At 44.0% G+C, this 26,731-nt stretch overlaps 1 protein-coding gene across 1 annotated transcript; it reads right to left on the reverse strand.

The window, feature by feature from the left end:
• Positions 1-14,726: 14,726 nt before the first annotated feature.
• On the reverse strand, positions 14,727-21,368 carry gins3 (GINS complex subunit 3). The gene is made up of 3 exons (XM_033036081.1): positions 21,111-21,368; positions 17,485-17,718; positions 14,727-16,257 (listed from the first exon to the last, which is right to left on the reverse strand). The coding sequence occupies exons 1-3, from the start codon at positions 21,279-21,281 to the stop codon at positions 16,027-16,029; spliced, it is 636 nt and encodes a 211-aa protein (XP_032891972.1). The 5' UTR covers positions 21,282-21,368; the 3' UTR covers positions 14,727-16,026.
• Between the last annotated feature and the right edge of the window lie 5,363 nt (positions 21,369-26,731).

The raw sequence follows: 26,731 nt of genomic DNA on the forward strand, positions 1-26,731 counted from the left end.
AAACCGTGATCGGTGAATTATATTGAGAATAAATCTAATTTAAACCAACCGCCTTTGTTTTATCCGCCAAATTGGTGACCCCGACTCGTCTAACAGGAGTTAGACGGTAAGAATATGCAGGACAATTATCTTCCCACCGACGCTGCGGGCGCCCATCAGGACATGGTCAGCCTCAGACTGCCTCCGTTTTGGCCCGATCAGCCCCAAGTATGGTTTGCGCACGTGGAGGTGCAGTTCCATCTGAACCACATCGACGCTGACGAGACGAGATATTTCCATCTGGTGGGAGCCCTACCGCAGGAGCCTGCCTCCCGTTTGCTGCCCTACCTGCAACGGCCAAGTACGATGGCCTCAAGGCCCTGTTGCTGCACACATTCGGGCTTCGTCGTGGTGACCTTGCCGCAAGGATCCTTCACATGGACAGTATGGGTGATCGAAGACCCTCCGCCCTGATGGCCTGGATGCTGGCCTTGATGGATGGGCACCGCCCCTGCTTGCTCTTTGAGTAGGCCTTCCTTGAACAGATGCCCGATGATGTCCGCCTGATGCTCGCCGGCGCCGATTTCAAAGATCCTCAACAGCCCGCGGAGAGGGCCGATGAGCTGTGGATGACACGGCACCAGGAGGTCTGCGCCTTCAGCCGCCCGGCTGCACCAGCTCGATTATCGCCACCTTTGAGGAACCGCCGCCACGCCCCTAGACCCGTAGTAGTCGCCACTGGTGCTACTATCACCTCCGTTTCGGCGCGGAGGCGCAACGCTGCCGAAATCCTTGCACGTTTCAGGGTAATGCGTCGGACGATTGCCTGTAGAGGCGACCACGATTGGCCCGAATGAACGCCTCTACGTCCGTGACCACCACACTGGCCACTGTTGTCTTGTGGACTCCGGTGCTATCATCAGCATCCATCCCCCGACCAGCCATGATACCCGTGATGGTAAGAGAGACCCTGTCCTCTCGGCCGTTAAGGGGAGTGACATTCGAACGTACGGTACGCGTAACTTTAATCTCTTTTCGACTCCCACCCATACAGGTGGAAGTTCATCGTTGCTAACGTTGCCCAGCCGATCTTGGGGACCGATTTCCTGCGCACATTCTCCCTTATTTATAAATCAGAGCATTGAGTATAGAAGTTGGGATGTAATGTTAAAATTGTACAAGGCATTGGTGAGGCCAATTCTGGAGTATGGTGTACAATTTTGGTCGCCTAATTATAGGAAGGATGTCAACAAAATAGAGAGAGTACAGAGGAGATTTACTAGAATGTTGCCTGGGTTTCAGCAACTAAGTTACAGAGAAAGGTTGAACAAGTTAGGGCTTTATTCTTTGGAGCGCAGAAGGTTAAGGGGGGACTTGATAGAGGTTTTTAAAATGATGAGAGGGATAGACAGAGTTGACGTGGAAAAGCTTTTCCCACTGAGAGTAGGGAAGATTCAAACAAGGGGACATGACTTGAGAATTAAGGGACTGAAGTTTAGGGGTAACATGAGGGGGAACTTCTTTACTCAGAGAGTGGTAGCTGTGTGGAATGAGCTTCCAGTGAAGGTGGTGGAGGCAGGTTCGTTTTTATCATTTAAAAATAAATTGGATAGTTATATGGATGGGAAAGGAATGGAGGGTTATGGTCTGAGCGCAGGTATATGGGACTAGGGGAGACTATGTGTTCGGCACGGACTAGAGGGGTCGAGATGGCCTGTTTCCGTGCTGTAATTGTTATATGGTTATATGGTTATATGGTTATTGTCGACATGTGTGGTGGTCGTATGGTCAGACCTCTTCCTCGATGCTCCGCGCAGCTTACCCCCGCCCGACCCGCAACCTGACGACATCGCGGAGGTTGAGGGCCCTTTCGCCGCTCTGCTCTTTACGTCCCGTTTCAGCGGGACAGCGCCCCGTCATGGTATAGTGCATCATATTCCTACCGAAGGCCCACCGGTGCTGCTCATCACCCGCGATGAATTACAATTGATGGAAAACATGGGCATTGTCCGGCGGTCCGATAGTTCGTGGGCCTCCCCGCTCCATATGGTCCCGAAGGCGTTCGGAGGGTGGAGTGTGGAGGCTGTGCGGTGATTACAGGCGGCTTAACGCTGTAACCACGGCGGACCGTTACCCGGTGCCCCATATACAAGATTTTTCGGCGCACCTCGAGGGCGCCACTTTCTACTCGAAAGTGGACCTGGTCCGGGGTTACAATCAGATCCCCGTCCACCCTGATGACATCCCCCAGATGGCCATCAACACCCTTTTCGAATGGCTTTGAATGCCGTTCGGCCTAAAGCTCGCCCGGTTATTCCCCTCAGTTGGCGGCGGCGGGTTTTCGATTCGGTCCACAGTTTAGCCCATCCGTCTATTCGTGCCACGTCCATCCTGGTAGCGTCCAGGTTCATCTGGCACGGACTCCGCAAGCAGGTGGCCGCCTGGGCCTGCGAGTGCATTCCGTGCCAGACTTTCAAGGTTCAGCGTCATGTGCGGCCACCCGTACACAATTTTGCTGTGCCTGATGGCAGATTCCTGCATATACACGTCGATCTTGTAGGTCCCTTGCCTTATTCGTGGGGTGCCACGCACCTGCTTACCGTGGTGGACAGGTTTTCTCGATGGCCAGAGGCTATCCCGTTATCGGATACCTCCGCGGAGGTTTGCACCCGGGCTCTGGCACCCAACTGGATCGCCCGTTTTGGGGTACCCTCCGACATCACCACAGGCCCAGTTCATCTCATCTCATCTCTGTGGTCCGCACTGACGCAGCTATACGACTCCCGTCTGCACCAAACGGGCGCCGTATAGCTTATCACCCGGAGACGAATGGGCTGGTCGAGAGATTTCATCGGCACCTTAAGTCGGCGTTGAAGGCCCGGTTCACCGTTCCGGATTGGGTGGACCAGTTGCCCTGGGTCCTCCTGGGCATTCGTACTACGCCTAAGGAGGACCTGGCCTCCTCCTCGGCTGAGCTAGTTTACGGCTCAGCCTTACGGGTGCCTGGGGATTTCCTGCCTGCGGCCCGTGGTCATGAGGTTTCGGCTTCGGTGGTATTGACCAAACTTCATGAACGGGTGCGCACGTTGGCCCCCGTCCCTACTTCCAGGCATGGGTCGACCTCGGTGCCAGTGCCACAGGCATTGCAGAATTGTGCTTATGTTTTCCTTTGCAGGGACGCTCACCGCTCGCCACTGCAGCGGGTTTATGAGGGGCCGTTTCGGGTGCTGCGAACCGGAGTAGCCACATTCACGTTGGACGTGGGTGGGCGGGAGGAGTTTGTCTCCGTCGGCCATCTCAAGCCCGCTCATGTGGACAAGAACAGCCCAGTGGTAGTTTGGCTACACCGCAGCGTAGAGGTCATCCGCCAGCCAGTCAGCCCTACCCTAGTACTGTTCCCGGTGCTGTTTCTCCGGTCCCTGTTGTTACGCCCGTCCCTCGTTCGCGGTTTTCGCATCCTCCCGGCCCTGTTCCGCCGGTCCCTGTTGTTACACCCGTCCCGCGTTTGAGGACCTCGCGTTCCGGCCGTACCATTCGGCTCCTGGTTCGTTTCCGTACCTCGGTTTCCGGGCGGGGGGGGGGGGGGAAGGGGGGGGGGGGGCGGCATGTAGTGGCACCTGCTGGCAAAGATCCTATAGCAGAGCAAGATAGACCACTCCTCCGAAATTCAATGGACTGACGTGTAGTACGTGACGGAACGTCACGGCCGCCATTTCTTTATGCCACCCGCTGTGATCCAAAGCAAAGATCCTCGAGTATCTTGTACCGGGAACAGCCTCCTCCTTTGCGTAGTTTCCCTTGCATTGTATTGTGCAGTTTCCCTTGTATTGCTTTAACACACACTGCACAAAATTAAATTTAACGTATATATATTTTATATATTTATATGAATGTGTGTCTGTGTGAGAGGCAAGTTAGAGATAATAAAGTTTATTCTCATGGATCAGAAGCAACTTTGATTTAAATAATCACTATTAATTTATTTGTCTTGTAAGCTATACATAAACCATGAAGGCAATTATATATATAATTATATAGTAATAATAAATATATGCATATATATATATTTATACACATACATATATATACATACATATATACACACACATATATACACATACATACACATGTATACACATACATACAATACAAATGCACACATACATATGGATACATTTATATGCATATACACACATATATATACATACATATACACACATATACATATACATGCATATATACACATACATGCATATATACACATACATATATATTTATACATATGATCATTTTCCAACGATCAATAGATTTACGATCAGTTCCTGTGGATTGGAGGATAGCTAATGCTATCCCACTTTTCAAGAAAGGAGCGTGAGAGAAAACGGGGAATTACAGACCAGTTAGCCCGACTTTGGTGGTGTGAAAGATGCTGGAGTCAATTATTAAAGATGTAATAATGGGGCATTTGGATAGCAGTAAAAGAATTAGTCCAAGTCAACATGGATTTATGAAAGGGAAATCATGTTTGACTAAGCTTCTGGATTTTTTTGTCGCAAGGCTTGGTGTTGGGGCCGCAACTGTTTACCATATATATTAATGATTTGGAAAAGGGAATTAGGAGCAAAACTAATGCATACATACCTACATATTTAAATTCATCTGATAAGTTGGTCAAATAACATGGGCACCTTCTTGCTTTTTTTGAGACATGGATTTTTTAAATGTGAATGTCTCATAGCAACACATTTGTGGGTCAGCAGTATTTTGTACCAACCCCCACAATTTCAAATAATTCTAAATTAAACTTCTTAAACAAGGAAAACAATTTTTATTTACATCATTTTGTGTGGCTGTCAAGGCGGCTGTGTTGACTGTAATTATGAGACTGCCGGGCAGTATCACTGTGAATGGCGGTGGCTGTGTGTTTTAATGCAAGTGTGAAAAGGAGAGTAAATTTAAAGAGACAATGTGAGAACCATCAGGGTTTCATCCAAGAACCAATTTAAAGGCAAGGTTCCATCAATTACAGTATTTTAATTGAAAATCTTACTCTTAATATTCTTCCTAATTAGGCTTTTTGTGTTCCCTCTTGAACCTTGTGCCTCCCAGAGCCTCTGGGGAGGTTCTGGAGATACAATAATCCAATCTTGAGGCAAATAACGATCTTTAAAACTGGCATTGCCTCTGCCTTTAATTCTACATTCTCCGAGGATGCTGGATGCCGCGACAATCTCCTGCAACAAGTACAGAAAGGCAGTCAACTGCAAAAACATCAAAGAGAGGAAAGAGTATGGAAGGGAAAGGCTTTTCAGAATCATAATCAGATTTTATTTGCCAAGTATGTTTTGCAACATATGAGGAATTTCATTGGCCAGGTCAGTCATACAATTAAAAGCAACAGCACTCAAAAACACATTTTAATACGGACATTCACCACAGTGACTCCTACACATTCCTCACTGTGATGGAAGGGGAAATAAAGTTCAAGTCCCTTCCTTTTGTTCTTCCTCGGTCGGGGGCCTCAAGCCCCCCGTTCAAACTCCGTTCAATGGTGAACTCCTCTTGGTCTCCAGGCCTATAGTGCTGCACAAATCACTGCACCACATGCATCTATTTATTCCCTTTTCACATGGTTCATGCAGCTGGATATTAACTTGCCGACATGAAAAGAGATGCAGTGAGCAGTCAATAGTTCAGACTTCTGGGTGAATTAAGGGGCTGCTTGATGGGCTGAGGGTAATCGAGATTGTCTGATTGTCATTCTTTTGGAAGAACTGATGGAAGTTCTTATGGAAAAGCTGATGAATTGACTACGGGATGAGCTGGTGGGCTCGACCATTGCTGGATGAGTGTTCTAGAAACATAGAAAATAGGTGCAGGAGGAGGCCATTTGGCCCTTCGAGCCAGCACCGCCATTCATTGTGATCATGGCTGATCACAGGGGATCGCGGGTCAAAGGAGTTGGAGGAATTGAGTGAAATCCAGGTTAGCCGGGAAGTGGTGTTGGGTAAATTAAATGGATTAAAGGCCGATAAATCCCCAGGGCCAGATAGGCTGCATCCCAGAGTACTTAAGTTAGTAGCTCCAGAAATAGTGGATGCATTAGTAATAATCTTTCAAAACTCTTTAGATTCTGGAGTAGTTCCTGAGGATTGGCGGGTAGCAAACGTAACCCCACTTTTTAAGAAGGGAGGGAGAGAGAAAACGGGGAATTACAGACCAGTTAGTCTAACATCGGTAGTGGGGAAACGGCTAGAGTCAGTTATTAAAGATGGGATAGCAGCACATTTGGAAAGTGGTGAAATCATTGGACAAAGTCAGCATGGATTTACAAAAGGTAAATCATGTCTGACGAATCTTATAGAATTTTTCGAGGATGTAACTAGTAGCGTGGATAGGGGAGAACCAGTGAATGTGGTGTATCTGGACTTCCAGAAGGCTTTCGACAAGGTCCCACATAAGAGATTAGTTTACAAACTTAAAGCACACGGCATTGGGGGTTCAGTATTGATGTGGATAGAGAACTGGCTGGCAAACAGGAAGCAAAGAGTAGGAGTAAACGGGTCCTTTTCACAATGGCAGGCAGTGACTAGTGGGGTACCGCAAGGCTCAGTGCTGGGACCCCAGCTATTTACAATATATATTAATGATCTGGATGAGGGAATTGAAGGCAATATCTCCAAGTTTGCGGATGACACTAAGCTGGGGGGCAGTGTTAGCTGTGAGGAGGATGCTAGGAGACTGCAAGGTGACTTGGATAGGCTGGGTGAGTGGGCAAATGTTTGGCAGATGCAGTATAATGTGGATAAATGTGAGGTTCTCCATTTTGGTGGCAAAAACAGGAAAGCAGACTATTATCTAAATGGTGGCCGACTAGGAAAAGGGGAGATGCAGCGAGAACTGGGTGTCATGGTACACCAGTCATTGAAAGTGGGCATGCAGGTGCAGCAGGCAGTGAAGAAAGCGAATGGTATGTTAGCTTTCATAGCAAAAGGATTTGAGTATAGGAGCAGGGAGGTTCTACTGCAGTTGTACAGGGTCTTGGTGAGACCACACCTGGAGTATTGCGTACAGTTTTGGTCTCCAAATCTGAGGAAGGACATTATTGCCATAGAGGGAGTGCAGAGAAGGTTCACCAGACTGATTCCTGGGATGTCAGGACTGTCTTATGAAGAAAGACTGGATAGACTTGGTTTATACTCTCTAGAATTTAGGAGATTGAGAGGGGATCTTATAGAAACTTACAAAATTCTTAAGGGGTTGGACAGGCTAGATGCAGGAAGATTGCTCCCGATGTTGGGGAAGTCCAGGACAAGGGGTCACAGCTTAAGGATAAGGGGGAAATCCTTTAAAACCGAGATGAGAAGAACTTTTTTCACACAGAGAGTGGTGAATCTCTGGAACTCCCTGCCACAGAGGGTAGTCGAGGCCAGTTCATTGGCTATATTTAAGAGGGAGTTAGATGTGGCCCTTGTGGCTAAGGGGATCAGAGGGTATGGAGAGAAGGCAGGTACGGGATACTGAGTTGGATGATCAGCCATGATCATATTGAATGGCGGTGCAGGCTCGAAGGGCCGAATGGCCTACTCCTGCACCTAATTTCTATGTTTCTATGTTTCTATAACCCGTGCCTGCCTTCTCCCCATATCCCTTGATTCCACTAGCCCCTAGAGATCTATCTAACTCTCTCTTAAATCCACCCAGTGATTTGGCCTCCACTGCCCTCTGTGGCAGGGAATTCCACAAATTCACAACTCTCTGGGTGGAAAAAGTTTTTTCTCACCTCAGTCTTAAATGGCCTCCCCTTTGTTCTAAGACTGTGGCCCCTGGTTCTGGACTCGCCCAACATTGGGAACATTTTTCCTGTATTTAGCTTGTTCAGTCCTTTTATTCATTTATATGTTTCTATAAGATCCCCTTGCATCTAACAAGAGTGTTTTATTGTCATGTAGAACAATTTCCTGCATCTAGCTTGTCCCAGATAGAACAATTAAATTCTTACTTTCAGCAGCACAACAGAATCTGTAAACATAGTACACTGTAAACAATATGATAAGATCCCTCCTAATCCTTCTAAACTCCAGTGAATACAAGCCTAGTCTTTTCAATCTTTCCTCATATGACAGTTCTGTTAGGTTATTTTTTGGTTAGGACAGGTTTAGAGGGGTATGGGCCAAATGCAGGCATGTGGGACTAGTGTAGATGGGACATGTTGGCCAGCGTGGGCAAGTTGAGCTGAAGGGCCTGCTTCTACGCTGTGAGACTCTATGACTAGGTGATCTGTTGAGGCTGGTGGTATGCCATGCGGAACAATGGGCATGGACCTTTGTAAACCACCACCTGGTTGAGTCTCCTTGAGTCACCATCGGCATTGATAACATCAGTCAGGGGTTGATGATCTGCAAAAAACAAGTTGGTCTCATTCTTGTTCTCTCATGCGATACAGGCAGCAGCTCTGAACTGCCTGTGTTTGCCCTCTTGGCTGTCTTGTCAAATTACGCTGGAGATTAGAGTCACCCCTGAAACAAACAGTGCCTTGTGATCCACAGGGGAAAAAATAAAATCTAAATGCAGAACAATGGATGGTTTAAATCAAAGAAAATAATACAAAGAGGCCATTAGAGCAATACCGATCTAGGAAACTGAGAGCAGATTTTACAATGCATTTAAACCTCTCCCATTTTTATGAGATGCATTCCTGGAATATGTAGGAAGTTTATTGTAACCTAGTGCCCTTGTGGATTAAGGGCGGCATGGTGGTGCAGCGGTAAAGTTGCTGCCTTACAGTGGGTGCTGTCTGTACGGAGTTCGTAGGTTCTCTCCGTGACTGAATGGGTGTTCTCCAAGATCTTCGGTTTCCTCCCACACTCCAAAGACATACAGGTTTGTAGGCTTGGTATAAGTGTAAATTGTCCCTAGTGTGTGTAGGATGGTGTTAGTGTGCGGGGATCGCTGGTCGCGGTGGGCCAAAGGGCCTGTTTCCGCGCTGTATCTCTGTAAGAAATAGAAGCAAGGATAAGCCATCTAAGTTCACACCACCATCAGTAAGATTATTGTTGATCCTGCACCTCAACACCTTATTCCCACATTCTCTCCATTATCCTTCATCCTTTTCGTATTTGAAAAAAAATATCTCTCCTTTCAAGGACTCGACTTCCACCATCTCACGCGATCAAGAATTCCAAGATTCACAGTCCTTGACTGAAGAAACTGCTCCTTGTCTCATTACTAAATATCATGACCCATATTCTGAGACTTTGGCCCTCGTTCTAGATCACCAGACCAGCCGCAATCTCCACCCACGAGTCCAATCTAAACAGAGATAGACACAAAATGCTGGAGTAACTCTGTGGGTCAGGCAGCATCTCTGGAGAAAAGGAATAGGTGACGTTGCAGGTCGGAAGCCTTCTTCAGACTGCGTTCTGACACTTCTTCTACTTCTTCTTGCGTATGGCGTGCACAGCCTAAAGTTGTAGGACAACTTGTTCTATTTGATCTTATTTGACTGTGCACACCGGGTTGATTGCATTTGTCGAAACAGGGCGGACCACGTGAAGGTTGCAATCTCCCACCCCGCGTTCTGACACCAAAGAGCAAAATGTCCAACGTAGATACAATAATAAATATATCGCCACTTGCATTAGTTTTGTGCAGTTAACAAATCACAATTTCACACAATGTACATAAGACGGCAGTTATTTGACAAATACTCTGCAGTTCGGTGCAGGAGATCTTGTCGACGAGTATTCTGGACCCACTATTGACATCTGAAATTACAGGAGATATCATTTAGGATTAACTAATAAGAAAAAAGATGATCATAACTACATGCCTGAACAATGGATGATATATCACTTAAATGCAATTGTTTTCAGTTGTGTGGAGAGACCTGTATGTGGAAGATGCTTTTTGCTTCTAATATGTCAATTTACCTTAAATGTAGAAGAGCTTATTAAAATCTTCTTACAAAGACCATTAAGTATTTTCTTTCTATCATCTTTTGGACCCAAGGCATAGCAGAGCTGCCAACTCTCACGAAGAGGTAAGGGAGGGAGAGAGGTAAGGGAGGGAGAGAGGGAAGGGAGGGAGATCGAGAGAAGAGAGAGAGATCGAGAGAAGAGAGGGAGAGAGAGATCGAGAGAAGAGAGGGGAGAGAGAGATCGAGAGAAGAGAGGGGAGAGAGAGATCGAGAGAAGAGAGGGGAGAGAGAGATCGAAAGAGAGGGGAGAGAGAGATCGAGAGAAGAGAGGGAGAAGGGGGGAGAGGGAGAAGGGGAAAAGGGAGAAGGGGAAAAGGGAGAAGGGGAAAAGGGGGGAGAGGGAGAAGGGGGGGAGAGGGAGAAGGGGGACAGGGAGAAGGGGGAGAGGGAGTGGCACGATAGCACATTATAACGTGCAGCCGTCCCATTCCGACCAAAGATTATAGAGCAGATCTCCTCTCGTATCTTTGATTGCGGCCGCCGCCGCCGAACCCCCCGGCCCAAAGATGACAGAGCAGAGTTGTATAATATTTGATTACACCCTTCTTCACGGTGGGCTTGTGATCTTTGCTTGTGATGTCTCGACAATTCGAGGGATATAACGGGTAACAGCCGCCGCATTCTCGGACTTGAATCTGAGCTCGAAAAATCTCGTGGTCACTGGGCCTAATGTGTCCCGCGGGCCATATTTTGGAGACCAATCCCTTACAAGAACAAAACCAAAAACGTACAGAAGTGTTAAAATTGTCTTTATTATTATGGTAAGTAAAGATCTATTAAAAATAAGTCTAATAACTTTCTAATGTACCGACAAACCTAGTTTCCCAATGGCCGTTGATGGGAGAACAGAAAATAACATTTTCACGACAGAATATCGACTGAAAATAATAATAATATTTTCTCACCTTTCTTTTTTATTGGGGAACCTAAAGAATGACAGGTCGGGTCGTTTAGATTTACGATTAGAACAATTGATAGCAGAGCAGTGATGTGAAAATTTAGATAAGGACGCCATGACAGTGTGGGGCAAAGATTAGTGTGGGGGAAGCCCAATAAAATGGCGTCGACAATCACACACGTCATACTACGCGTTTTTCGAGGAGTGGTCTATCTTGCTCCTCTATAATCTTTGCCTGCTGGTGCTCGCAAGTATCGAACCCTGCAGTCGGAATCCGCGCGCAGGTGACTCTGGGAGGGGTCGTGTTTTCGCGCAGTTTTCAGAGCTATGCCCTTCAGTCGTTGTGAGACAACTGTTGTGGTCAGTTGTGTTTTCAGTAGCAATTGTCAAGACCATGAATTATACTGAGAATAAATCTAATTTAAACCAACCGCCTTTGTCTTGATCTGCCAAAACATAACATTTTACAACAGTACAACTTGATTATTAAAACAAGGACAACTTCAATCTTGATTTTAAAAATGTATACAATAATGACCCCAATCATCCCATTCCACCCACTCATTACTCTTGCTTTAACCAAAATTATTTCTGAAATATTGGTCATAAATATGGTGCAAAAATGCTCCAAAATAAGGCTCAGAATGCACCAGAGAGTGCATCAGAAAACCCCAGAGTTTCCAGGGCCCTTAAGTGGTCCCTGGACCCCGGCTGCAAGGGACTTCGAGCTTCATGCTCGTGATGTGCGCTGTGCGCACATTTCACATGAAATTTTTGTAATCCTGTCATGCCACCCCCCTTTTTGAAAAGCTTCATACGGGCCTGTTGGGAGAGTCCAGAACCAGGGGCCAGTTTAAGAATAATGGGTAAGCCATTTAGAACAGAGATGAGGAAATACTTTTTCACACAGTTGTGAGTCTGTGGATTTCTCTGCCTCAGAGGGCAGTGGAGGCCGATTCTCTGGATACTTTGAAGAGAGAGTTAGATAGGGCTCTTAATGATAGCGGAGTCAGGGGATATGGGGAGAAGGCAGGAACAGGGTACTGATTGTGGATGATCAGCCATGATCGCATCGAATGGCGGTGCTTGCTCGAAGGGCCGAATGGCCTACTCCTGCACCTATTTGTCTATTGTCTACTGAGAGGGTATCTTATTGAAACACATAATATTATAAAAGAACTGGACAAGATAGATGCAGGAAAAATGTTCCCAATGTTGGGGGAGTCCAGAACAGGGGCCAGTCTAAGAATAAAGGGAAGGCCATTTAAAACTGAGATGAGAAAAAAAAGTTTTCACCCAGAGAGTTGTGAATTTGTGGAATTCTCTGCCACAGAAAGCAGTAGAGGCCAATTCACTGGATGAAATTAAGAGAGTTTGATAGAGCTCTAGGGGCTAGCGGAATCAAGGGATATGGGGAGAAGGCAGGCACGGGTTACTGATTGTGGATGATCAGCCATGATCACAACGAATGACGGTGCATGCTCGAAGGGCCAAATGGCTTCCTCCTGCATCTAATCTCTATGTTCTTGTTCTAATGCCTCGGGCATCTTCTAGGATATCTAAATCCAACGCCACAGAGAAAATTGTTCAAAATACAAATGTCACAAATGGAAGGCGAGATTAAAAAAAGATGGAAGAAGCAATAATGGGAACAGAGGGACAAATTAAGTCAGAAGAACATAAATAAGATGGGGTTAGGGTACAAGCAACACAATATGATAAATGACAAATAAAAGCAGACAATGCAGAAAAGAGGAAGGAATGGAATACACATAGGGCTAAAATGGGAAGACCAGGCCGAATAGATAAGTAAAAAAACATAACAATTACTGTCAAATCTAATAGAGCCCATTAATTTACACACAGAAGTTGCAATGGCTCTCTACCGATATTTATTCAGCACTAGTAAAGGATCTCCACTATGCCAGTGTAGCTTGCTCAGCTGTAAAAAGACAATGGAGCAACAGTTCTTCAATGATGGAGATTGGAATAGGTGGAATGTTGACAAGTTGGTAGGTGAAGAGGAAGTCTACCATGGGTGGTATACCACTATCATAGGTGAGACGATAATCCAGAGGAAGAAAATAGGCAAACCAGAAGTTCCAAGTATGTGAGTGGTAGTACAGCATCACCAAGTACTTTTTGTACTTGCTGCTAATTTTATAAAGTACAGCATCTTCTATCTTCCATCTATACTATTACTAAAACTCACATCTTGTCCCTGTTTGCGCTGTTTTAAAATTTGCACAAAAACGGTACCCTATATATCGCTAGGATTTTTTCGCCAACTTACTCACCGTTCTCCTATGCTCCAAGTGCACCAAGTTTTGTTCCGATCGGTGGAATATTACAAAAGTTATGAAAGTTTAAAAAGTCGTGAGATCAGCAGATTGGTCTTCTCGCCTGTCATTCACCATAAAGGTAACCCGGCACCCGCTGTCAATCACTAGGGCGAGAAGAAAAAGTCCCCGCGAGCCGGGCTGAATGAGTCCACAAGCCGTGCGTGCTGCTTCTGCAGCGACCTGCACGACGAGCCGGGAACTGTTAAGTTGAACTGGAAGCCTCTGAGTGGACGGAGTGGGACCGGGAGTGACTGCGTGAGGCGGAAAACTGAAGGTGCAGGTGGTTGGTATGCAAAAGGGCGTGCTTCCATGGTATATCTCAACAGAAACCTCTCTCTCCAACAACCGTGGTTACTCCAGTGAATGCCGATCATTTAATTTGCTTTAATTGCTTATTTTAGAAAAACATGGCTGCAGTGAAACAATGAAAATCTTCACCTTTCCCAATATGATCAAGAAGCAACATTGTTAGAGAAACTTTTTTGCTTTTCAAACTGGAAAAAAAAAAGTTAGTGCATAGAGAATGTTGTATTTCACACGACACAACCTAGATTTTCTTCTACATTCTGCATAAGGTTCTGGATGACAAAAGACAGTGCTGTTTCCTAGCATCCAGCATAGGGTATGGCAGGGCAGCAGGGTGTTTAAAAGCGGCCTCAAAATCAAAGCAGTTTTAAAAGACATTTCATTTAAAACTACCTTAAAACCTCCACTTTGGCACAACATCCTAGTAATTCTAACCCCACGGAAATTCTGATGCACAGAAATCTGGCAAAGGCCAAAGCAGCAAGTAGAGTTTCCATTATAATGATAGTGTTTGGATAAGTAGAATATCCTGCTTCTGTGTCCACAAATTATACTCATTTGTATACAACAATTGGGTGTAATGAAAAAATTCCTCTGTTCTTCAATTTTGATCCAGTTTCAGATGTGCATAATTTAAAACAATTGCAACATTTCCCTGCACAAGACATTGATTATGGAGTGGTCTCTTAGCAAGATTGAAATTTTAGAGGGGTTTTGTGCCAAGGGTCTACAACTATTAAGAAGTAGGGCAAGATTATTCAAACACACAACTCTTGCAGCTCATCAAAAGAAGATTCAAGTACAGAACCTGATGTTTATGGTGATTCAGCAATTCATCTCCAAGAAGTACTTCAGTCAGAAATCAATAGGAATCCATGGTCTGGGGCTGCCAAAATTGTTTATACAAATGCGGAGAAAATGGTGAATGAAGATTATGAGAAATATTTTTAAACCAATTAATTATTATAATTTGGAATTTCTTCATCTGAAAATATTTGGAGTGCATTCAAATTACATATTTCAAAAGGGGAAATATGTACACTTGCCAAGGTTAAACCACCCCCCCCCCCCCCCCCCATTACAATGCTGAAGAGATGAGCAGTCAGATTACTTGGTCCCCTTTTCCAAGGAATCGAACAGGTATGGGGGGGGGGGGGGGGGGGGGGGGGCGCTGAATGGTCTTTCAGTTACATAGCTCTATTCATAAAAATAGTGACAGCACTAAAATCAGTGACAATTTATACAAAACTTTGTAATGTAAAAACCACAGAACAGCATAAAGATACAAAATCAAAGCAAAATTGAAATTCAAAAGTTCAGTTATTAAAAGATTAGCAGTTGGTATACTTACAGCTCTATGTAGGCTTACAGTACATATATATTAAAAGCTCTATATATTTAGATGAGGATTGCATAATCAATATTTTGACACACTTTTGCATATCCTTTACCTTTTAAAAAAATATATCATCAGAAGCCCACGACTGTTACTGCAAAATGTATCCATCCATCAATGTGAAACAAGTTATATAAATTAAGTGATTTAGACAACAATCTACTTTCCACTGGCTGGTAACGGAAACCCAAAGGTACAATTATACTTTAAGATAAAAATATCCAGAGGAATATATGGTGATTTAGAATTGAAATCTCATGGTCATGTATTGTTACTATTGAACGACACTACAAGCTGCACCTCTCATGCCCCCACCAGTAGCAGGAGAGGCACTGCAACATCTTAAGGCATCTTCCAATTGCCATGTACAAGTTGTCTCTAGTTCAGAGCAAGTTTTGGTACTGCCTACTGACAGTTGAGGAGCCAAAACAAAGGCAAATTAAAATAGAAAAATACTGGAGCTAGTCCAGTCACCCACCTAAACTGAAGAATTTCCAAATTAAAAACACAAAATTAAAAAGGCGAGCTTTGGTCAAATTCAAATAACCAATGATACTTAAATCCAAAGGCAGAACATTCCCTGTTTTCAGGAAGTGTGAAAACAATGATTCAATATTAGTGCAGCCTTCGTTAAAGGTCTAAACAAGAAAACCCCTGTATTGCACTGTGTATCAAGCACAAACCTACACCAAACACTTCCAACTGGCTTCAAACTTGCAATTTTAAAAACTCGACACCGAAAGTATTCGGAATTTAGTTTGTTTTTAAACAAGCTATTGCTTCAGGGATTGCATAGTGAATGTAAACAGGGCTCAAAATGAAAGTAGACCCGTGACAAAAAAAAAATCTAAAACGCCATCGAAGTTAAGTAATTAAATTGCAGTAAAAATATTTGACTTCATAAGTAGCATAGTGTGCATGGAAGGTGGGTGGTGAACAGGTACCTGTGGAATCACTCCATCAGTAAAATTCTGCTTTATTTCATTGTAATGTCTGTCTACTTTAGCTTTGATCACTGAATAACCGTCACAACTTATGCACAATTATTTAAGGAAATTCACATATATTGGAGAGGAATCTTCATATTATTAACTTTATCATGTCTATGACCAGCTTTACAGAAATTTTAGGCATCCAAATCTGAATACTTCCTTTTGCCATAGCTCTGGACCAAGCAGGAGGTAGTAATTTGGATAGCTTGCCCCTTCTCCCACTTTTGGAAGTCATTCAATCCCTTTTGACCAGCACGGAACAAATCCCGCTCCAGTTCGTCCAGATGAGCCACCAGTGTTGAAATGTCTTTGTTGTATGCATTTTGTGAGGAATCCATGATCCAACGGAACCGATTTACGAATGTCTGTGCCAAGAACAATGCGAGTCAGAGCTTGTAAAGCAGTACATTTCAATAGCTACATATAGCGATACTATAAATTCCACCTTGAGCTAATTTCCATATTAATCACATCAAGAGACTGCACTATTATAATTGTATTGATTTTGCACACATAACATGCATTACCTGCACTTAGGTCATTCTGAAAATCAATAGACCAACTATTATTAATATCATATATTCTATAATTTACTTTATTCGAAACTAGTCAACTAGAAATCTTTGTTTGTTCATGATATATAGTAAGTTGCACTCATCCTACTAAGTGGTATTCATACCTACTACAACTTACAAGGAGCAATAGGTTGTTCCTTTTAGCAGCAATGCTCCTCAGTTGTGTTTTGATTTAAAATTGGGGCTGCACAGTGGCACAATGGTAGAGCTACTGCCTTACAGTGCCAGAGAACCATGTTTGATCCTGACTAGGAGTGCTGTATGGTGTTTTTATGTTTCCCCTGTGACCGCATGGGTTTTATCCCAGTGCTCCGGTTTCCTCCTACATTCCAAAGAAGTGCAGGTTTGTAGGCTTCTGTAAATTGTCCCTAGTGTGTAGGATAGAACTAGTGTAAAGGTGATCTCTGGTTAGCGCGAACTTGGTGGACCGAAGCTAGTTAACCATCAAACCTGCAATTCCTGAGTGTGGGAAGAAACCGGAGCACCTGGAACAAACCCACACAGTCACAGGGAGAACATACAAACTCCATACAGACAGCACCAGTAGTCTGGGTTGAACCCGTGTCTCTGGCGTTGTCAGGCAGCAACTCTACCGTGGAACCATTGTGCCAACCTGTGAAACAGCACGTTCAAGTGCATTTGACTCTAAAACACAGGAAACTATGAACACACAACTGAAAAGAATGGCAGCACAATTGTGTATCCCTGGAAAGTTACATAAATAGAATGGTAACTCTGTTCTATATCGGTTACATCCATACAAGCATTATTAAAATGCTGGAAACAATCAGCTGGTTATGCAGCCCATAGAAACTTAGAAAATAGGTGCAGGAGGAGGCCATTCGGCCCTTCGAGCGAGCACCGCCATTCATTGTGATCATGGCTGATCGTCCCCAATCAATAACCCGTGCCTGCCTTCTCCCCATATCCCTTGATTCTACTAGCCCTTAGAGCTCTATCTAACTCTCTCTTAAATCCATCCAGACACCCAGAAATGTAGCAAAACAGAATACTTACCTGTAGGAGAGATTGTGCAATCTCTGTATTCTCAGGATTGTTGAAATGCAGCAGCTGTGTTCCAAACCCATAATAATATGGCCCCATTTTGTGCAAGTCAACAACCTTTGCATCAGCACCGAAAATAGTCCGCCAACCACCTCTATACACTTTTGGAGTGTTGGCAGACACGATGCGACGTTTGGGGTCACACAACCCTTTGGCCATCCAAAGAGGCAGTTCCATTTTTGTACCCTGTTAAAACAAAAATAAATTTACCGAAAAATAAGATAACAGCAACTCAATCCAAAATGAAGTGCAGCCGGTAATTCTTGGCAAAACAGAAATTCAGGGCACCGATCATTTGCTAGAAAAGATACAATAAGGAATAAGGAAGGATGCATGAAACACTCTTTACATCTTTAGCCTGTTCCAAAGTTCTTCATTACCAATGAGGAAACTTTGGAAATATAAATGTTGGAACATGGATAAACATGGCACCTGTTTGGTCTCACAAGTAGGGGATAATCGACCTGATAATCCACACAAGTAGTATTGGATTTATGGAAGAACATTAGAACTTGCATGTTCTTACTAAACTATTGCTATGAATGTTCAAATGCATTAATGGGACGGTCTTTAATATTTTAACTAAAATATAAAGTCTTTGACAGCGTCGCACTGAAATCTCAGTCTAGAACCCTCCAACACAAGAGGTGAGAATGGGAATTGGAAATCCAAAGTTTTCCATGGATTTAAATTAAATTTTCATCAAGGAATAAGATTTTTTTCATTACAACATTGTGCTATGGATGGCAAAAAATTCCTGCTAAAAATACTCAGTAATAAAAATTTCCTGTACTCACTTGAAAATCCAGTTCCTAGCCTTGGTCCTCTTGCAGCCATGTCTCTGTAATTCCCACATCATACTTGCCAATTTCTAACTGAGCCTCAAGTTCATCCACTTTATTTCTTATACTTCGCATGTTCATATACAACACTTTAACTTCCATATTCATCTCCTCTCTCACACAGGTCACTATAGGCCCTGACATTATTCTCTTATCCCTTTTCATAATGTAATATAATATAATCCCATAATGGAATTAATGGGAATCAAAGATTCCCATTAATTTGGGAATCTTTTGTAACTTTTCCTGTACTCACTTCCCCTTTAACTCCATCTTTATACTCCCAATTTGTCTGCTGGGAAGAAACTGGCCCTGAATCCGGTGGTGTACGTTTTCACACTTCTATACCTTTTGCATGATGGCAGAAAGAAGAGGTAGTGGCCAGGGTGCAACTCATCCTTGATTATGCTGCTGGCTATGCCAAGACAGCGTGAGGTATAAATCGAGTCAATAGAAGGGAGGTTGGTTGTGCGATGGTCTGGGCTGTGTCTACAATTTGCTGCAATTTCTTGCGGTATTGGATGGAGCAGTTCCCAAACTAAGCTGTGAAGCATCCTGATAAAATGTTTTTTAGGGTGCATCTGTAGACGTTGGTAAGTGTTGTAGGGGACATGTGAAGCTTCCTAAGCCTTCCAAGAATGTAGAGACCGTTGGTGTGCTTTCTTCGTCATTGCTTCAATATGGGTGGTCCAGGAGAAGTTGTTGGTGATATTGACTCCTAGGCGTTTAAAGTTTTCAACCATCTCTACTTCGGCATCGTCAATGCAAAATGGGGTATGTGTACCCCTTCGCTTCCTGAAGTTGATCACTATCTCTTTCGTCTTGCTGACATTGAGAGAAAGGTTGTTGTCTTGACACCAGGACACGAGGTTCTCAATCTCCTTCCTGTACTCCGTCTCATCATTATTTGATCGGGACATTTCCTCAGACAAATTGTAGGATAATTATTGGTACTGTACTACACACGTATGTTGGGCTGAATGGTATCTTTCCGTTGCATGGCTCTATTCATAAACATAGTGAGATAGTTTATCTATATTATAATATAATCTATAATATAGATAAATGTGAGGTTATCCACTTTGGCGGGAAAAATAAGGGGGCAGATTATTATCTCAATGGGGTTAGATTAGGTAAGGGGGAGGTGCAGCGAGACCTTGTACACCAGTCACTGAAAGTTGGCGTGCAGGTACAGCAGGCAGTGAAGAAAGCTAATGGAATGTTGGCCTTTATAACAAGAGGATTTCAGTACAGGAGTAAAGAGGTTCTTCTGCAGTTGTATAGGGCTCAGGTAAGACCACATCTGGAGTATTGTGTACAGTTGTGGTCTCCTAATTTGAGGAAGGACATCCTTGTGATTGAGGCTGTGCAGCATAGGTTCAGGAGGTTGATCCCTGGGATGGCAGGACTGTCATATGATGAAAGATTGAAAAGACTAGGCTTGTATTCACTGGAGTTTAGAAGAATGAGGGGGGAATCTTATAGAAACATATAAAATTATAAAAGGACTGATCAAGCTAGATGCAGGAAAAATGTTCCCAATGTTGGTCGAGTCCAGAACCAGGAGTCACAGTCTTAGAATAAAGGGGAGGTCATTTAAGACTGAGGCGAGAAAAAACTTTTTCATCCAGAGAGTTGTGAATTTGTGGAATTCCCTGCCATTGAGGGCAGTGGAGGCCAAATCACTGGATGGATTTAAGAGAGAGTTAGTTAGAGCTCTAGGGGCTAGTGCAGGGGAGGGGACCCTGCGGCATTAAGTGCGGCCTTTTGAATAAATCCAAATTTTGTAGAACAAATCCTTTTATTTTTATTAATATGTTTTTGTTCGTTTTTTTATCATTTTTATGTTAATCTTAAAATGAACGTATTTAAAATACCAAAGAGTGAAAGAAGATTCAACAAAATAATCCTCCCCGACTGACGGCCACAATTAAAACATTAGTAAGTCATGAGGGCTATTTTAACAAAATAATGTACATTATGAAGTATATCTGATTGAAGTATCTTGGATGCGGCCTTATTAGATTACAGCTAACTTAAAGCGGCATTCCAACATGAAAAGGTTCCCCACCACTGGGCTAGTGGAATCAAGGGATATGGGGAGAAGGCAGGCTCGGGTTATTGATTGGGGCCGAACAGCCATGATCACAACGAATGGCGGTGCTGGCTCGAAGGGCCGAATAGCCTCCTCTACACCTATTTTCTATGTTTCTATCTCTTCTTAGGGATGGTGCCTGTCTTGCAATCTAACATTTTCTGTTTCATTTCGGATTTGCAGCATTTTATAATCTGTTTATGGATATTTTTAGTTCATGAATAAATTATTAAGGGTAAAACAAATCAGCAGGTGTCCCCTGGCGAGCAGATGTAACAGTATGAAGACTAATACAAAGTAAAAGTATCACACCCCTGTAAGTATGAAGAATGATCAGTCTGAAGAAGGGTTTCGGCCCGAAACGTCACCTATTTCCTTCGCTCCATAGATGCTGCTGCACCCGCTGAGTTTCTCCAGCACTTTTGTGTACCTTCCTGTAAATATACCTATGTTTTGGTACCCATAGGTCCCGTGATATACCAATGCGTCTCATTAAAAAATCTCTCTGATTAAACGATTCCAAAATAAAATGTCCATCTAACAATGGTGTGTCCGGAACAACTCTTGCACGTATGCCAAGCACACAATTCCCTGACCAGCCGGTGTGCACACGCCTTGCAGCGGTAGGCCCGCTCTCTTACCTCGGGGATGAGATCGGCCTCACTTCCCTTGTCCAGGAAGCCAAGGCGTGGTAGCGCGATCTCAGTCCGACAAGGGATCTTCTCCTGAGTCATCAGGATGTCATCCAGGCTGAGGAAATTTTCTTCAAGCCCCCCCGGAGGCACCACGATATACGATTCGGACTGCAGCATTGATCTGCGAACAATTATAAACGGACTCGCCGCCGCTTAAACCAGGCTTAAACGTCGCGCCCTGGCCGCTAGGCAGAAGCAGTCGAATATCGATACCGCGAACGACGGCAACAAACGCTGAGCGATTTACCCAGTCACGTTGACTCCATACATTTGTGAATATCTCGGAAGATTAGCTTCCAAAATGTAATTTGAAAAATGTAGCCGATTATTATCAGACAATTCTCATTCCTTTATATGCACTGATTCGCACGAAGCATGCAGGTGATGTAGACACAAAATACTAGAGTAACTCAACGGGACAGGCAGCATCTCTGGATGGAAGGTTGTTACATGACATCTGTCCGCCTTGGGACTCCGCCCGAAACGTCACCCGTTCCTTCTCTCCAATGATGCTGCCTGTCCCGCTGAGTTACTCCAGCTTTTTGTGTCTACCTTATTTTACCCGCAGACGTTTATTCAGACTGAAGGGTCTCGACCCGAAACGTCACCCATTCCTTCTCGCCAGACATGCTCCCTGTCCCACTGAGTTACTCCAGCATTCTTGTGTCTATCTTCGTTGTAAACCAGCATCTGCATCAACACATGCAGCTGATGTAACCCGGTGACGCAATAAACCGATGCCGTTTGCGCCCGCATGAGCGCACGTGCTTCCAGCTCGAGGCGGGTGGGCCGTTAGAGTTTGAAAAGGAGACGAGGGAGGTGCGCCTGAGACGTTAGCGAAGGACAGCAAGGGACTGGAGAATGGACGACGACGGCAGCAAGAAAACGTCGTCCCACGGCGTGTCTCCAAAACCGAAGAGAAGAGATGGTCCCAAATTCTCAACCACGGCGATCAGGACTCACAATCCCGATCGGTCAAAGTTCTATGAGGACTTGGTGGAGGAGATGCGCAGGAAGATGTGGTGAGTACCAGCGCAGTCTCGGTAGTCACGACCCACCCGATGGTTGCCGCTCCATCCATTGGATCAGTGTCACTGGTGTGAGCAGTGCTTCGGCAAAGAGTACTCTAACGGAAACGCTCCCTTCCCAACAGGAGCAAAACACAAACGTGCTGGGGGAACTCAGAGGGTCAGGAGCATCTGGGGAGGGAATGGCCAGACGACGTCCCGAGTCTTTCTTCAGTAGCAATGTTACAAAAATTTGAGATTTAAAAATCAAGTCTGCAATTTATCCCATCAGGTAAAGCATAAAAAGAAGTTTAATTTGACACCTAATTCACTTTCATATCTTCAGTATTAAAAAAGTTATGGCCATTTTCATACTCGGAAATTAGCATCTTGTTTTTCTGAAGCTCCATTTACCATTTAAATAATCGTAAACTATCAATGCGTTTTGAAATAAATTTTACTCAGATGCAAGCTAAGGAATGGGATAATTGTCAGCTGTTAATTGGACAAAATCAGGACATTTTATTATTTGCCAAAATATATTTCTCAATGCTCACAGTGGGTGCCCAATCAGGATTGTTGACATCATTCCATGCTGCAGGCTTGTCTGTTATCAGATGATAAATAAATAAGTAGTTTGGGTGATTGTGCAGGCTTTAAACAAGAAACATTGAGAAATATATTTTGGCAAATAATAAAATGTCCTGATTTTGTCCAATGAACAGCTGACAATTATCCCATTCCTTAGCTTGCATCTGAGTAAAATTTATTTCAAAACGCATTGATAGTTTACGATTATTTAAATGGTAAATGGAGCTTCAGAAGCGTTTTCATTTTGCATGTTAAAACCCACCTGAGAACCATGGGCGATTTTGCAATTTTACTGACGGATTTTTCACTTTTAAAACTTTTCATATAACAAATGAATAAAGATAAAAAGTCAATAATGCCTTACTTTTGATGAAATGCAGCGAGCAAACGCGATAATTCCCGATATTTTCCATCTTTAAATCTCCACGGCGAATGTCCGCTAAGCACTTCCGCTGTTTTTGCACCTTTAGCTCCCTCTTGAATTTACCTTCGTTTCTATCTTTCATTTGGACTGTAAATTTAGGTAGCTGTGCCTCACGGTCACCCCGGCTGGCACAGTAAATTACAGCTCAAAAACTGGCCGTTTTCGATGTTTTTAACGGGTGTGAAAGTGTGTGTTTTCAGCATCACTAACATGTACCGGAAGTGACGCATGTACCCCAGTTAAATTTTGCGGTCACGTGGGTGAGGATCTACGCTCCAGTGACCTTTCGTGAAATCACCCTATTATATGCTGCAAATCCATAACAGATAGGTAAATAAATTACAATTTCTAGCAATAAACCAAGTCTTTATGGAAAAGATCAGCTGGTACATTGGCATATCATAATCAGTAGCATCATCATACTCCTCAGATTGTAACCAATAAGCGACTCTGTACACCTTGTTTTTCCTCAACTTTTCAATTTTGGCATTGTAAACTACAAGTTTTTGCTCTTCAAACCACACATGACATGCCTTTCTGCCCGCTACTTTCCCATTAAGAATGTCCTGTAGATTCAATTTCTTTGAAGTATAAGAAGTAAAGTAGATGAGCTTGAGGCTCAGTTAGAGGTTGGTAGATATGACATTGTGGGGATTACTGAGACGTGACTGCAGGAGGATCGGGCCTGGGAACTTAATATTCAGGATTATACATCCTATAGAAAGGATAGGCAGGTGGGCAGAGGAGGGGGGGGGGGGGTAGCTCTGCTGGTGAGGGATGGAATTCAGTCCCTTGCGAGGGAAGACATAGGGACTGACGAGGTAGAGTCACTGTGGATTGAGTTGAGGAATTGTAAAGGCAAGACACTAATTGGTGTTATGTACAGGCCCCCAAATAGTAGCCCGGATGTAGGGTGTAAGTTGCAGCAGGAGTTAAAACTAGCATGTAACAAAGGTAATGCCACTGTGGTGATGGGGGATTTCAATATGCAGGTAGACTGGGAAAATCAGGTTGGTTCAGGTCCCCAAGAAAGAGAGTTTGTAGAATGCCTCCGAGATGGATTCTTAGAGCAGCTTGTAATGGAGCCGACCAGAGAAAAGGCAATTCTGGATTTAGTGTTGTCCAATGAACCAGATATGATAAGAGAACTTGAGGTAAAGGAACCGCTTGGAGGTAGTGATCATAATATAATTAGTTTTAATCTGCAATTTGAGAACGTTAAATCGGAAGTGGAAGTGATGCAGTTGAACAAAGGGGACTATGAAGGCATGAGAGGGGAGCTGGCCAAGGTAGACTGGAAAGGGATCCTAGCAGGAATGACGTTGGAACAGCAATGGCAGGAATTTATCGGCATAATCCAGAAGACGCAGGATCATTTCATTCCAAAAAGGAAGAAAGATTCTAAGGGGAGTAGGAGGCAACCGTGGCTGACAAGAGAAGTTAGGGATAGAATAAAACTAAAAGAAAAGATGTCGCCGGAAACCAGAGGATTGGGAAACTTTCATACAACAACAGAAGGAAACAAAACGGGCACTACGGGCTGAAAAGATGAAGTACGAAGGGAAGCTGGCCAGGAATATAAAGGACAGTAAAAGCTTATTTCGATATGTTAAGGGAAAAAGAGTAGCAAAGTCAAATGTGGGTCCCTTGAAGGCAGACACGGGTGAAATTATTAATGGTCAACAAGGAAATGGCAGAAGAGTTGAATAGGTACTTTGGATCTGTCTTCACTAAGGAAGACACAAACAATCTCCCAGATGTGCTGGAGGACAGATGATCTAAGGGGGTAGAGGAACTGAAAGAAATGTTAATTTGGCGAGAAATAGTATTGGGTAGGCTAATGGGACTGAAGGATGATAAATCCCCTGGGCCTGATGGTCTGCATCCCAGGGTCCTCAGGGAGGTGGCTCTAGAAATAGTGGACGCATTGGTGATCATTTTCCAATGTTCAATAGATTCAGGATCAGTTCCTGTGGATTGGAGGATAGCTAATGTTATCCCACTTTTCAAGAAAGGAGCGAGAGAGAAAACGGGGAATTACAACCAGTAAGCCTGACTTCGGTGGTGGGAAAGATGCTGGAGTCAATTATTAAAGAGGTAATAATGGGGCATTTGGATAGCAGTAAAATGATTAGTCCAAGTCAACATGGATTTATGAAATGGAAATCATGCTTGACTAATCTGGAATTTTTTGAGGATGTGACAAGTAAAATGGATGAAGGGGTGCCAGTGGATGTAGTGTATCTAGACTTTCAGAAAGCCTTTGATAAGGTCCCGCACGGGAGACTGGTGACAAAGATTAGAGCACATGGTATTGGGGGTAGGGTGTTGACATGGATAGAAAATTGGTTGGCAGACCGGAAGTAAAGAGTAGGATGGCAGGCGATTGGAGTGCCGCAAGGCTCGGTGTTGGGGCCGCAACTGTTTACCATATATATTAATGATTTGGAAGAGGGAATTAGGAGCAACACTAGCAAGTTTGCGGATGACACAAAGCTGGGTGGCAGTGAACTGTGAAGAGGATGTTAGGAGGTTGCAGGGTGACCTGGACAGGTTGAGTGAGTGGGCAGATGCGTGGCAGATGCAGTATAATATAGATAAATGTGAGGTTATCCACTTTCGCAGCAAAAATCAAGGGGGCAGATTATTATCTCAATGGGGTTAGGTTAGGTAAGGGGGAGGTGCAGCGAGACCTGGGCGTCCTTGTACACCGTTCACTGAAAGTTGGCTTACAGGTACAGCAGGCAGTGAAGAAAGCTAATGGAATGTTGGCCTTCATAACAAGAGGATTTCAGTACAGGAGTAAATAGGTTCTTCTGCAGTTGTATAGGGCTCTGGTGAGACCACATTTAGAGTATTGTGTACAGTTTTGGTCTCCTAATTTGAGGAAGGACATCCTTGTGATTGAGGCAGTGCAGCGTAAGTTCACGAGATTGATCCCTGGGATGGCGGGACTGTCATATGAGGAAAGATTGGAAAAGACTAGGCTTGTATTCACTGGAGTTTAGAAGGATGAGAGGGATTCTTATAGAAACATATAAAATTATAAAAGGACTGGACAAGCTAGATGCAGGAAAAATGTTCCCAATGTTGGGCGAGTCCAGAACCAGGGGCCACAGTCTTAGAATAAAGGGGGGAGGTCATTTAAGACTGAGGTGAGAAAAAACTTTTTCACCCAGAGAGTTGTGAATTTATGGAATTCCCTGCCACAGAGGGCAATGGAGGCCAAGTCACTGGATGGATTTAAGAGAGAGTTAGATAGAGCTCTAGGGGCTAGTGGAATCATATAACCATATAACAATTACAGCACGGAAACAGGCCATCTCGGCCCTACAAGTCCGTGCCGAACAATTATTTTCCCTTAATCCCACCTGCCTGCACTCATACCATAACCCTCCATTCCCTTCTCATCCATATGCCTATCCAATTTATTTTTAAATGATACCAACGAACCTGCCTCCACCACTTCCACTGGAAGCTCATTCCACACCGCTACCACTCTCTGAGTAAAGAAGTTCCCCCTCATGTTACCCCTAAACTTCTGT

This window comes from Amblyraja radiata, chromosome 17, assembly GCF_010909765.2.
Source record: "Amblyraja radiata isolate CabotCenter1 chromosome 17, sAmbRad1.1.pri, whole genome shotgun sequence".
NCBI lineage: Eukaryota > Metazoa > Chordata > Chondrichthyes > Rajiformes > Rajidae > Amblyraja > Amblyraja radiata.

What these genes read in the sequence shown, in the direction of transcription:
- gins3 (XM_033036081.1), bottom strand. Translation starts at nt 21,281, where the DNA reads ATGCTGCAGTCCGAATCGTATATCGTGGTGCCTCCGGGGGGGCTTGAA. An exon ending in AGGCCGATCTCATCCCCGAG is followed by an intron (nt 17,719 to 21,110) that starts GTAAGAGAGCGG and finishes TTGTTTTAACAG; the next exon opens with GGTACAAAAATGGAACTGCC. An exon ending in TTGCACAATCTCTCCTACAG is followed by an intron (nt 16,258 to 17,484) that starts GTAAGTATTCTG and finishes TTCTTGGCACAG; the next exon opens with ACATTCGTAAATCGGTTCCG.